The 13,476-nt window shown below is 36.3% G+C and overlaps 1 protein-coding gene across 1 annotated transcript in view; it reads left to right on the forward strand.

Annotated features, from left to right (window-relative positions):
* The window catches only part of ZDHHC2 (zinc finger DHHC-type palmitoyltransferase 2), a 72,567-nt gene extending 61,084 nt beyond the window's left edge, over positions 1–11,483 (forward strand). The window contains exons 11-13 of the mRNA XM_059384173.1: positions 3,877–3,989; positions 6,509–6,583; positions 8,978–11,483. Of these exons, the coding sequence (XP_059240156.1) occupies positions 3,877–3,989; positions 6,509–6,549 (154 nt within the window). The 3' untranslated portion in view covers positions 6,550–6,583; positions 8,978–11,483. The remainder of the gene's footprint in view (positions 1–3,876; positions 3,990–6,508; positions 6,584–8,977) is intronic.
* Positions 11,484–13,476: the final 1,993 nt, after the last annotated feature.

Consider the following 13,476-nt stretch of genomic DNA (forward strand, 5'->3'; position numbering starts at 1 on the left):
TGTGACCCAGGATGTGATCTATTCTGGAGAATGTTCCATGTGCACTAGAGAAGAATGTGTATTCTGTTGCTTTGGGATGGAATGTTCTGAATATATCTGTGATGTCCATCTGGTCCAGTGTGTCATTTAAGAGTGCACTGTATTCTTAATGCTTGTTCAAAACCTGTAGACATTATCTGAGCCACGTCAGTGGAAAGAAAAGGGAAGGAGTCTTGGAAATTTAGTGTCTGGAGACTTTTGCCATTGCTTGAAGTCTCTTCTGGTTCTAGTCTGCCACGAATTTGAGGAAGACCTCAAAATTTGATTCTGACTTTGGTACTAACTAGCAAAAGGCAAAACTATTTAAACTTTTAATGTTATGTATGCATTTGCAACTTTGAAACACTAGTTTTTATATGTTTAAGACAGATTTATTTGAATAAGGCAATATCTCTGATTTTGAAATGAAAGCTGATAGCGAGAGCATAAGCATTTCATTCTTAGTTTAATTTTAGAGATTTTCTTAGTTGGGAATGCCATGTACGTAACACCTGTACCCACACTCCTCCCATCTCCTGTGGCTTTCTTATTGATCACAGTACTTCCTATGGTGGAGCCCATCATGACCCCAGAATTTTTCTTGAGTCACTGACCCTGGTAGCCATTCCAAAACATTTTAAATTGTCACCAGATGAAGCCTATTGGCCACCCCATTCCTAGGCTGACCTTGGTACAGACCAGACTCTACACGTTAATGAGGAGGCCATTCTGATGTGATTTATGGGGTCATTCAAAAGCACCAGAGTCTCAGTGGGCTGTGCCCTCTGAATTTTGGTTTGCTTGACCATTCACGGGTTAGGGGTTTTTCTTATATCTTGATGCAGAAAAATCTCGGGTTAATAGATTATTTAGAATGTTTTCACTTTTATAAAGTTCGCTAGTACTCTTCAGTCCTGTTTTTTGCCTTTTAAGTGGTTTTCGTAGTTCAAGGAGGTTTGGGTCTCTGAGATAGTTGTCCTCCTTCTACTACGTGTACTGCAGGCTTTGGGAGAAATCCTAGGTCTCGCACTGTTGCCTGGTTTAGGTGATCTTGTATCCACTATGGGCTCCTCTTCCCTTTCCTTTAAATTTTGGGATTGGATTTCGACAGCTAAAGTATCTTTTATGTAATTCTATAATTTCCCCTGATTAGCCCACATCAAATTAGGAGGGCAGGTGATGATCTCTCCCCCGTACTCCAGAGTTTTATGTCTGTCTACTCAACATTCGCACTTAAATATCTAAAAGTCGTCTCCCACTGAACAGGAGCAAAGTACAACTCCTGATTGTCAGACGTCGTCACCCTCCCCTTTAACTCAAATCTCATTCTCCTCCCTTCTTCCGTATGGCAGTATTAGTGACCCTGAGTCTCCCAGGTGCTCAGGCCAGGAACCGTGGAGTCATCCTAGATTCTTCTTTCATTTACCTTGCATTTACTCCATTTACCAATCCTTTGGTGTGCCCCTTCAAAATACGCCAGTAATCCCAGTACCTTCTTACCACCTTCAGACTGCTTTCTGGTCTGAGCCATCATTTCTCACATGGATTATTTTTATGCCTTCCTTACTGATGTGTCTGATTCCATGTTTGCCTCTAGCCTGTTCTCCATTAAGAATCAGATTGTGTCGCTCTTGTGCTCAGAACTCTCCACTGCCTTCCCATCTTTTTTTTTTTTTTTAAAAGATTTTATTTATTTATCAGAGAGAGAGAGGGAGAGCGAGCGAGCACAGGCAGACAGAGTGGTAGGCAGAGGCAGAGGGAGAAGCAGGCTCCCTGCTGAGCAAGGAACCCGACGTGGGACTCGATCCTAGGATGCTGGGACCATGACCTGAGCCAAAGGCAGCTGCCCAACCAACTGAGCCACCCAGGCGTCCCTGCCTTCCCATCTTAACCAGCGTAAAAGTGAATGCATGTCCTTACCTTGTCTGGTCTAATCTGACCCCAGTGTCTCTCTGATGTCATCTCTTGCCACTTTCCCATCACTCACAATCCTCGGACACGCAGATCTTGTTGGTCCTCAAGTATACCAGGCCTGTCCCTTAGTTAGTGCCTTTGTACTTGCCAATGCTTCTCCCTCACCATTTTTCCTCCTTGTATCTGAATGTTCTGTGACCTTTTCTTATGTCTAGGTTGGGTGTAATTTCACAATAGAAACCATCTTTGAAAACTCCTTGTAAAGTAGCAACCTGCTCCTCCACTTCCCCATAGCTCTCTTTTTCTCTTGTCATAGGCTTTTCTGTCACCAGACTTATTATATATTTGCTATTTACTATTATTCCTTCTCAATTACAATGAAATTTCCATGTGATCAAAGACTATATCCATGGACCTAATCGGTACTTCGTGAATACTGTTGAATGAATGGATCTTTCCTTGCCATTTGTTAGAGTCTTATTAGCAGTAACGAATCTGCAAGGAGTCCCTAAACCAGGACCTAGTTACTATGCTGTACCTGGTCCCTCTCTTGAAGAACGATGAGAGTAAAAGGTGTTTTTTTTCATGTATATAGGAGACATGCTTTTTATTTTTAAAGATTTGCCTCCCAAATTTCAACAAGGGGATGTTAGAGTTGCACAAAATTGAAATATTTTCTAATTTTAGGTATGAGGTAATTATTGAGGAACAAAAGCTTATCTTTTCAGAAATGTAGGATAGTCAAACTCACGTTATGTGGAATTATTCTTGGAAGAATTTCAAGTATTTTTTTTTCTTTTGAACATTATTGTGATTACTATTTCAGAGTATTCTAAAACTACACATACAGTTTCTATGCCAATATTTTTTTCTATCTAAGTGAAATGTTATTTTCATGTATATATTTTCATGCCATTCAATGTCGATATGTAGCATGTCTACTTAAATTTTAAAACTTATGTTCTTCTTTTAAGACTCTTTATGCCCCAAATTACATGTCACATTTGTAAGACCTGATGATGTCAGATGTTTTCAACATTTCTGCAAGATAGTGCTCAAATTTGTTGTTTCAGTTTCAAAGATGAAGGATAGAGAATTCTTTGTTCAAGACTAGTTAGTCCACTTTAGAAACACTAGGACAATTTTTCTCAAACTTGTCTTTCCACCCTTACCTTCATATATTATTTTCCATATCCATATACCACTTACAAACCCTTATATTTTTTATTTAATGTATTTAGTTAAATTGACACAGAAGCTAATTTTTATCTTTTTTTAAAGAACAATAGTTCTTTTAAAGATTTTTTAAAAAATTTATTTGAGAGAGAGAGAGTGCTAGAGAGAGCGTGAGAGGGGAGAAGGTCAGAGAGAGAAGCAGCTCCCCGCAGAGCTGGGAGCCCGATGCGGGACTCGATCCTGGGACTCCGGGACCATGACCCGGGACTCCATCCTGGGACTCTGGGACCATGACCCGGGACTCCATCCTGGGACTCCGGGACCATGACCCGAGCCGAGTTGCTTAACCAACTGAGCCATGCAGGCACCCTGAAGCTAATTTTTAAATCAAACATTATATCACTATCATAAATGAAAACTTGGTATAATTTGCTGTAAATAGAATATAGCTTAAAAAATAAAATTGATGATAAAATACTTTTAAATTCTAACTAGATTCCCTCACCTGCTAGAGTAAGAGACAGAAGCCTGTTCTCTGTTTTTAAAATGGAGACTTGCCAGAGTTAAAGATTGTCAACTTACTGTATTGAGAAGAAGAAAAGAGAATGGAAGGAAGAACAGTTTTCTTGTTGTGAGTTAGTGTGAACATGCCTTATTCCCTGTGCCCCAAATTCTCTTGGGAATCGGTTTGAATTCTATACTTTGAGAAACACTGCACTCAGTACTATTCAAGAGCTAACATATGATTGTGCTATCATTATTATTCAGTCCTGAAAACCATCCGTTTCCTGCAAAGCCATTGCGAGAGTCCCAGAGCCACCTTCTCACTGATTCTCAGTCTTGGACAGAGAGCAGCACAAACCCGGGAAAAGGCAAAGCTGGTAAGGGTGTGCTTACTTGGCTGTTTTAATAGATTTTATTTTTAAAAGGTGAAAATAGTGCAGAAATTCCCTCATATTACCTACAGAATCTTTCTTGCTTCGGAGTTGAACTCCCATGCTAAATGTAGAGGTATCTTTAGGAACTTCTGTTTTTAAAGTACTTTGATTAATGTCTGTTAGCTGAAGATCATTTTTGTGAAAGATCTGCATTGCTTTTATCCCAGATTAAGAAACAAATAGTTACTACTGCCTATTTAATAAAATGATGCAAATATACATATTTAATGGAAAATTTTAATCAACTTAGACAAAAGATTGAAAAATATCTAGTAAAAAAGATCTTAAATTATATGATTCCTTTACTTAAAGATTTCTATCCAGTAAAGTTATTGCATAATTACCATAACTTCAGTTATTTCTTCAAATCCCACTCACATTTCTCTTATTATTGTTGTTGATTTTAATCTTTAACTCAGTCAATATAGTTTATTGGCAAAGAAAAGGCAAGGCTTTAAAGTTAGGCTGAATTTTTAGATCCCAGTTTGGACACGGAGTTAGTGTGTGATGTTTATAGTAACCTACCCTCTTCCATTTATTTATTTATTTATTTTTAAAGATTTTATTTATTTATTTGAGAGAGAGACAGGGAGAGAGAGCATGAGTGAGGAGAAGGTCAGAGAGAGAAGCAGACTCCCTGTGGAGCTGGGAGTCCCATGCGGGACTCGATCCCGGGACTTGGGGATCATGACCTGAGCCGAAGGCAGTCGTCCAACTAAATGAGCCACCCAGGCGTCCCTAACCTACCCTCTTTTAAATGTAACTAGTTTCCTTCCTTCCTCCTCCCTCCTTCCTTCCTTTCTTCTTTCCTTCCTTTCAACATTTTGTTTATTTATTTGAGAGGGAGAGAGCACAAGTGGGGTTGGGGCAGAGAGGGAGAAGCAGGCTCCCCGCTAAGCAGGGACCCACCCCCACCCCATGCGGGGCTCGAACCAGGACTCCATGTGATCATACATGCAGGTGCATGTGTATATGTGTGGTGTCCCTATAAATAAGTATAAAACCATACATCCATGATTAAGGAACTATTAGCCAGAAAATCTTCCCTTTATTTCTAGTCCTTTCTTCAAACCTTCTTCTAGTGCTGCCTGACCTCGACTCCCTGTGCTTTATTTACTTTTTTAAAGATTTTATTTATTGGAGACAACATGAGAGAGAGAGAGAACTTGGGCAGTGAGAAGGGCAAAGGGAAAGGGAGAAGCAGGCTTGGCTGGATACAGGCTTGATTCGGGGCTTGATCCCTGGACCCTGGGATGAGGACCTGAGCCGAAGGCAGTCAACTGACTCAGCCTAGGTGCCCTGGCTCTCTGCACTTTAAAGTGTTTTTGTTTTATTTGAAATCTCTTTGTGATTTAGTGATAGTGAAAAATAGTCCTAAGTAAAAATTCTAAAGTCATTCATTAATCTACAGTCACATTCTCCTAAAATACAGGCTTTCTTTAAAGAGTCTTGTTCTCAAGGAATATCCATGCCCTCCGAAGAGCCCCATGGTGTGGGTGTCCATAACTTCATCTCTCTCGTCACCTTCAAATCTGCCATTCTGTCTTCCAGTCTGTGCGAAGGACTAGACATTGCCTAAACGAAAATTGATGCCACCTACTAGCCCTTTGAATCCATTAGTTTCCTTGGAGGCAAAGAAGTGATGTATAGTTGGGGGTCAATTTTCAGGGGGTAGAAAGACAATGAGCTCCCTTTCTTTCATAAGGGGTTCATGTTACCTCGTATAGTTCTGCATTAACATAGAAGCGATTTCTTAGTTTCTGTGTGCTGTTAATCATTTGGCACATTAGGTTAATTTTCTGTTACTTGGATGGATGAATTGAGAACTTGTTTAAAGTTTAAAGAGTGCTAAGGAAGAGAAACATGAGAAGGATGAGGTGAGAAAGGACTTAAAGGTTAGTTTCACCAGAATGATGTAGAATTAGGAAGAGCACCCTACGATGATGTGAGGGTTGCCATGTCCAGTGTATCTTTCATGTTTTTGTTCACCCCTCCCACTCCCTTAGGTATATATTTTATTTATTTATTTATTTGTTTGTTTGTTTGTTTGTTCATTTATTTAGAGAGAGGCAGAGGAAGTGGCAGAGGAAGAGGGAGAGGGAGAATCCTAAGCAGGTTCCACGCGGATTCCCCACTTGGGGCTCTATCCCAGGACCCTGAGATCTGACCTGAGCTGAAATCAAGAGTCCAGTGCTTAACCCACTGAGCCATCCAGGCATCCCCTGTATATCTCTTTTTAAAGTGCCTTTTGTGACACTCGTAGTTGCCAACACTGTATCGTGTGTATGTGTGTGTTTCTGTGTGACCATCTTACAAACCTGTACTATGCACAGGGCACCTTTGGAAGCAATATATTGGGGAGATTCAGGGATGGATAAACAAGTCTCTGCCTTGTATTTGTTCAAAAGCAACACCTCCCCCACCCCCACAAATAAAATACTAATTTTTGTTCTTTCTTGAAGGTATGAGCAATCCTGCATTAACCATGGAGAATGAGACTTAACTCTTCAAACAAAATAAATTCATACTTTATGAAAGTAAGATGTTTTTCCTGTATTGTCATGTTTTATATTTTTAACAGCTTTTCAGTTCCCTTAGGGCAAATAGGCCATAAATATTATTATTGATTTTTGAGTGACTGAAATTTTAAGATGTTTTAGTTCACCCTTGAAATCCTATTATTCATGCTGGAGAACTCTGAATGTGGGCCTAGCTTTGGGGTTAGCTAGTGTGTAACATTAACTTGACAAATAACAGAAATAAGTTGATGAACAAAGTTCGTTTTTATAGCAATACACTAAATGGCAAGGATTGTTCCTAAACTATTGAAGTTTACATGATGACTTTCTTGTCATATGAAAGGGCTTTGCAATTTTTTTTGTTTTTTTTGTTTTGTTTTGTTTTTCATCCTTCTGATATACAGAAGTTATAACCTTGACCATTTATCAGTAGAATCTCATTGGGTCTAAGTGGTGAAAGATAATTATATCTGTTAGTGCAATCATCCCTATTTTTGGTTACAGTAGGACCCTGTAGCATGCGTTATCCTTAAAATAATAAGGGTTCCAAATCATTTTCTTTAAGCCATAAATTTTTTTAAACCGGTTGCTCCAAATCAATTTAAATATAAAAGATTATTTACTTATAAGCGTCCAGTCAATACAAAAAGAGCCCCTTTGGAACAAAGCCGTAAGCATCCAAACAAGACAAACTGTATGTATTGTTAGCATAAACCCAGTGTAGAGTTGAACAGTAAAGTTATCAAGACAAATCTTTATTTATAAAACTGCAGTCTAGAATCCTAAAGTCTAAAGAAAGCAAGAGAGGGGAATCTAAAACAAAGTTGTTCATGTCACAGTGCTTCACCAAATCTGCTTTTTTTCTTTGTTTTTTAACCTATTTTAATCCTCACAATCTGTTTGTTTTTTAAACTTGTTTCTTTGTTTTGTTTTGGTTTTTATGAGTAGCTAGGTGATAACTGCAAAATACTGATCTGGCAATTTGCCAGTTGACTGATGTTTTGGTTTTAGAGGACTGTATATGGTGGTGTAGTAGATCAGACCAATCATAACTATAGCTAGCATAGTGAAAATTCAATCTTAATTTGATAAATAGCAAAGAGAGTATTAAATTTCTGAAAGTAATTCTTAAAATGTAACTCTGAATATACAAATTTAAATCACTAATGCCACAAGTAAACTATTTTGTAGAAATAATTCTATAAAGCATATAAGGTTTCATAGGACTTTTTTTTCAGTATTTGAATCATTAGTTCTAATTACCAATGTTTCTGAGGTCATATGTGTTAAATATTTTACAACTTTACAGAGTAATATGTGTGTAAGTCACATAGACTTCCCAGTATTTTGACACAGACCAGTGTGGTTTGATGATCATTATCCTCAATACTTTATACAATACCAGACCCATAGTTGGTTCTAAATAACCATTTTGTAAATAAGTGATAGAATAACATAATTAAAATTAAAAATCTCACAGAAGCTTGATTTTATTACACATGAATATATGACATTAGTGGTCATAATAACCAAATGGCAGCATGAATCAGCTGTGGTGTAAAAAAATTTTGTGATTTTATGATGTCGTGTTTTTCATTCTATTGACCTAACCAGTGACATTTAAATGTTTCTTTAAAAAATCGAATTTTCCCAATTCAAAATAGCTACTATTCCAAATAGTTTTTTAAAGTTTCACAAATAGTTTTTTTCTGCTTTACCTCTCAGACTTGCAATTCATTCAAGTTATATTATTATATATTATAGTAAATAATGTTACCTGATACTGATATGCTTAATTTAATTATATTACTGAATATTTTCATATTCTCTTTTCTTTTTGAAGAATATTAGTAAATGACCTGTGGGCTTTTTATAAAATATTAGTTCATCATACTTCGCAGAGAGTTATGTACCTAGACCCATAGCACTATTCTGTAAGTTCCATTGTCTTTTCAGCCTTCCCTCCTACTCAAGTAAGAACTGCTGTGCTTGTACACACATGAAATTTCGAAATGATTTTCCTAAATCCCTATTCCAACTCTGCTGTCACTCCTAAATTCCTACTGCCCTCGGACACATGCAGAAAGGAACACTTTCGAGGCCTCAAACCGGGAGCATCAGCATCAGCTAGGAGCTCAATAGAAATGTGTAATTTTGGACATGGATCTGGTGAATCAGAATCTGCATTTCCTGCATTTTAACAAAATCCTCTGGTCTTGTAATATGCACATTATAGTTTGAGAAGCACTGATGTAGAGTTCTGTATTCAAGAGCATATCTGAGCTCTCTAGCCCAGAAAACAATTTGGAACAAGGAATGTTATTCAACAAACATTGAATGAATTGGTTTAGTTTTTTTGTTTGCTTTTTTGTAGTTAACACAATAGTTTCATGATTTCTGTTTCATTTCAAGGTATCAATGCTGTAGGTGGAAGGAAGAGGCTTCCCACAGGAAGGCACCGTTGGGCTGTTGCTCCCATTTCCCTTTGGCTGGATGTGCAGAATATGAATTGGTTAGTTCTCTCTAAGCTGTTGCATCAAAATCACAACATTTTTAATCCAATATACAGGTTGTTTCAACTAACATGAATTCCTGTTAAATATTAGCAGTATTAAAGTTTATGAATCAAGGGCAGAAATACCTTCTATTATAAAACCCTGGAATAAAGTCATGGGCTTATTTTCACCCAAATATTTGGGTAGTGCAATGTATCCACATAAAAAGCCCTTTAATCATCTGATTTTCTAATTCAGAAAATTGAGCCTATTAAGATACTGAAAGTTAAAAGATTTCAAATTACAGTATAATGACAGCTTTATCAGTTACCTGGGAGGCGGAGGTAGCATATCAGACTTGTTCATTCCCTCTCTTGTGACTCCAGCCCCAGACTGAGTGAACTATAATGACTATGAATTCATTATAAATTTTAAGTGGCCTACAGTTGAAAATTACCACCATTTTTGTCAGACTTCAGTCTAATTCTAGCCTTTGTTCACTGCTGGAAAAGAAGTATGATCATTGAAGCCTGAGTTCACTGATAAGTAACTAGCTAGCAAATTTTTATCACAACTAATACATTACGATTATATCCAAAATATTTTTCATCTCTTCTGATCTTCTTAAATTGAGGGAAGATCTATAAAAACAATTATGAAGAGTGATTTATAATCTTTTTTTGCCAGTCTGGCTTTTTTTTAAATCTCATATTTTTTTAGGTTATTTGTTCTCTTGAACATAGCAAAAATAATGAATTTGTTCACAATTCTTAATGGGCCAATAGATTAATCCTCCATTGGTATCTGTATTATCTCTGTGTCCCGTCATCAGAAGTATGACAGTTAAACTTCATAGTTCTTCAAATACTTAAAGTTAAATTATGCAAATCATTAAAAGAAATCATGTACTTTTAGAAATTTAGTTCAATATGAACTAAATGGTGTGCTGGTTGGAAACTGAATTTAAGGTAAACTAAAGTGGTGTGTTTGTTGATGCCAAAATGTTCGGCTTCAGTAAATATACTAGGAAGCTCTTGTGCCTTGTACGCACTATTTGAAAAAGTTTTCCTTTTTTTTTTTTTGAGTGGAGTGTAAGTTTTGTAAATGTTAGAGATTAGAATAAGCTTTAAACATTTTTTGGTACTGATTTTGAGAATTTAAAGCAGATTATCTTTTACAACTTACACAGCTAAGGAACTGGTATTTAATCAAAAAGAAAATACTAAACTTTTCAAAATCTGAATTAGACAAAAATGCAACACACGATAGACTAGTAGACCAGAGGATAATGGAGTAAACAAGATCCTTACAAATATTCATTCTTTCTAAAAATGTAAAGTTTTATATTTAAATGAGTTTGTGGAAGAATCAATGTCAGTCAAATCCATTTTATAGATCATTTGCATAATAGGATGGCACTCTTTTCAGATTTTTTTTTTAATTTTTTTTTTTTAAAGCTAAAGACATTGATCTGACAATCTGTTTCAGGAACTCTCGGAAGATATGATGCATTTTTACTTTTTACTTTTAAAGCATTTTTTGGTCATCATTTTTTTATTACCTGAAGTGCCAGATTGGAACCTATAGCTACTGCTGGAAGTCTTAAGGGCGACAGCATCACGTGATGTATTAAGAATTATATGCAGCCAGGTTATTTTCAAAGCACAGTACTATAGCCATTTTTTGTGGACAGGATTCTGTGACGTGTTCTTTCTCGTCAAAATAGAAGAAAAGAAAAAAAAGGGGGGGATTTATTCCTTACCTTGCTAGAGTACTGTTAAATTTTTCCGTTAGGTCTTTTGTGTAATTATTGAAATACATGAGTCAGTACACATTAGAATCAGACTCAAAAAAATTTTTTTTATAAATAAATTCTTTTCCATTAAGTTGTAAGGGTTCCCTTTTTGTTTTCATACAATGGGTAATCTTTCAGGTGTTTTTTTTGTTTGTTTGTTTTTAATCTAAGTGGTTATCATTTTTAGAGGTGATGGCGTATCTCACTAGATATGCAGTACGTAGTTTACCTGAGTGAATAAAGCATCAAGTAGACCTACATTTTGTACATATTTATAAAATTACCTTAAAAACATTTTAAACATTTTGTTTTAAAAATTTTAATTGTTCAACTCAAACCCGAAGACACTTATACTTCAACTATCCTGAGACTCCATTTAGCTGATAATTTTTTTTTCCTGTTTTTAAAAATTCTACCATATAGGTAAAATTTTTAAGAATTTTTTTAAATGTTGTACAAATACTTCATATACTGTAGTTAATTATTTGCCGCTGTGCAGTGAAGAGGGTTTGTATTTTCAAAGATAAACTTATTGCATCGAAATACAATGATGGGACATTTAAGGCAGTGCTTATCCATGAATTCCCTCCTGTTCTACCCCATAATAAAGTCTGGTTGATCACCTTTATTAGCTGTCTATATGAAATTTGCCTTTGCACTGACAATCGAAATCACTTTAAAGTACACTTACTTCTCCTAACAGTCTACCAGAATTACTACAGACAAAATTGATCTACAACCTGGTCAGAACACAGGTCTTCTGAGATAAGTATGTGTCGGTAAAATGATTCTGAGGACAATTAGAAACAGACTATGAAGCTTGAGTACTGTGTGCAGCAGATAAATGGGGAATACGGCATGTTTGACAATAATTACCTTCTTTAGAGAAATCAAATACAATGGATTTATAGAACATGTTCTTAAAAAGTGAAGGCAGTAATCACGTGAGTCATGCTTCGTGAAAACAGTTACTCTATTATAATATAAACTAGCAGATATTCCCTATTTTGACTTACATGTGTCCCACAATACAATGTTCAGTTTATTTCCATCCTCAGAAAAAGAGGATGTAAGAGGATTTCCTATCACAGTGCAGCCTCGGTGACTAAGAGCTCATCCTTTAATTGTTCTTACACCAACAAGTGAAGATAGGGCTGCTTGGGCAATGCCTAACAAATCACTTTGCAGCTTTTTCTCATGGCTGGAAAGGTACCACAAAAAGACAACTGGTGACAATGCCCAAAGGTAGATCTTTGCTCTTGTTTGTAGCCAGGATTCAGTATTTGTTAGCTTACTGTTGGGGGGGAAATGTGTTAAGATGAATCGTCTTTTGACTGACTTCTGAGCACCATCGAAACCAAAGGGGGTCTTTTGATCAGTGATTTTAAGCTCTGGTTTATGCTATGTCAAGGAGCTCCTCATTACCCAGACACTAGCTTATGATTTATATGATTTATATACATTGTTACTCCATTATGATTTATAAAAACTATCCTTCAATGTTGCATCTTCCAGGGAAGGTTTTACAGAGTAAGGCGCTCTCCTGACCTGAATTTATTAATACTTAACAGTTCTTGTTTGACAGATAAAGGTGCTTAATGGAGAAAAAGGAAAAAATAATGCTCCAAAAGTAGAATTCTGTTGATGCCGAATTAAAAAATTGATTATCACAGAAAACTTCAGTTCTTCTGTTGTCTTTTATTCAACTAGGAAAGAAAAGCTGTTGTCAGTTTAGAATTCGTATCTTTTTCATTAAGTATAAGCCTCCTAAAGTCTAGATTAAAAGCATCTTAAATGACCTAATCAAACATTTATTGTGAAAGGTGAATAATAATAAAAAGCAATCTTAATTACACACTAATCTTAATGTAACATGCAAACATGTTTCAGAGTTCTTTAAAAAATACCCTCAGGCAAACAGAGGCTGCAGATGAGCCCAGAATGGCTACAAAGAATCAACTGGAGGAAAGACTGGACACACACGTAAGGCTCAAGTATGTTTTCGTTTACGTTCTTCTCACAAGGTCTTTGCACTAGTTTAAGATACCAGCTAACAATGAACAGGGTTTATTCTTATTTAGAAAAAAGAAAATAAAGGTGACAAGTGAAATGGGTATCAGCTGAACCAGAACACCTTACATTTTTACAAGGTTTTAAATTTGACCAACCCAACCCTTTTCTGCTCCATGTATATTTTCACATATTAGGGATTGTTAACACATTTGAGTAGATTTCACTTGGACTGCACTAAGGTAGTAGTTTCTCAGCTTCTTTGAAAATAGTCTCACTTGTATTTCCATACAGACTATGAAAAGAAACCAGTGCTTTGGTCACTTCAAACTTAGCTTTGATTTCTCAAAGAAATACAGTAATAGCTGGAAAGCACTAGAATATCTGACTGACTTAGAGCCAAGGAAAAATACTCAAAATCCCTTTTCATTTTATAATTAACTGTCGATGTTGTACCCAGTGGCCTCACTCTTCAACCAACTGTTCTTTCCAAAAGGCTAAGTCGTTAAATTTTATTTCCTCTAGACATAATTCTTTGGGCTACTGATTCAGAAACCATGACCTAAGTATCAGTAAATGGCTTTCTTGGCTAACAGACTTTGGTTGTAGCC

The sequence above is a fragment of the Mustela nigripes genome, chromosome 18, assembly GCF_022355385.1.
Source record: "Mustela nigripes isolate SB6536 chromosome 18, MUSNIG.SB6536, whole genome shotgun sequence".
Lineage (NCBI taxonomy): Eukaryota > Metazoa > Chordata > Mammalia > Carnivora > Mustelidae > Mustela > Mustela nigripes.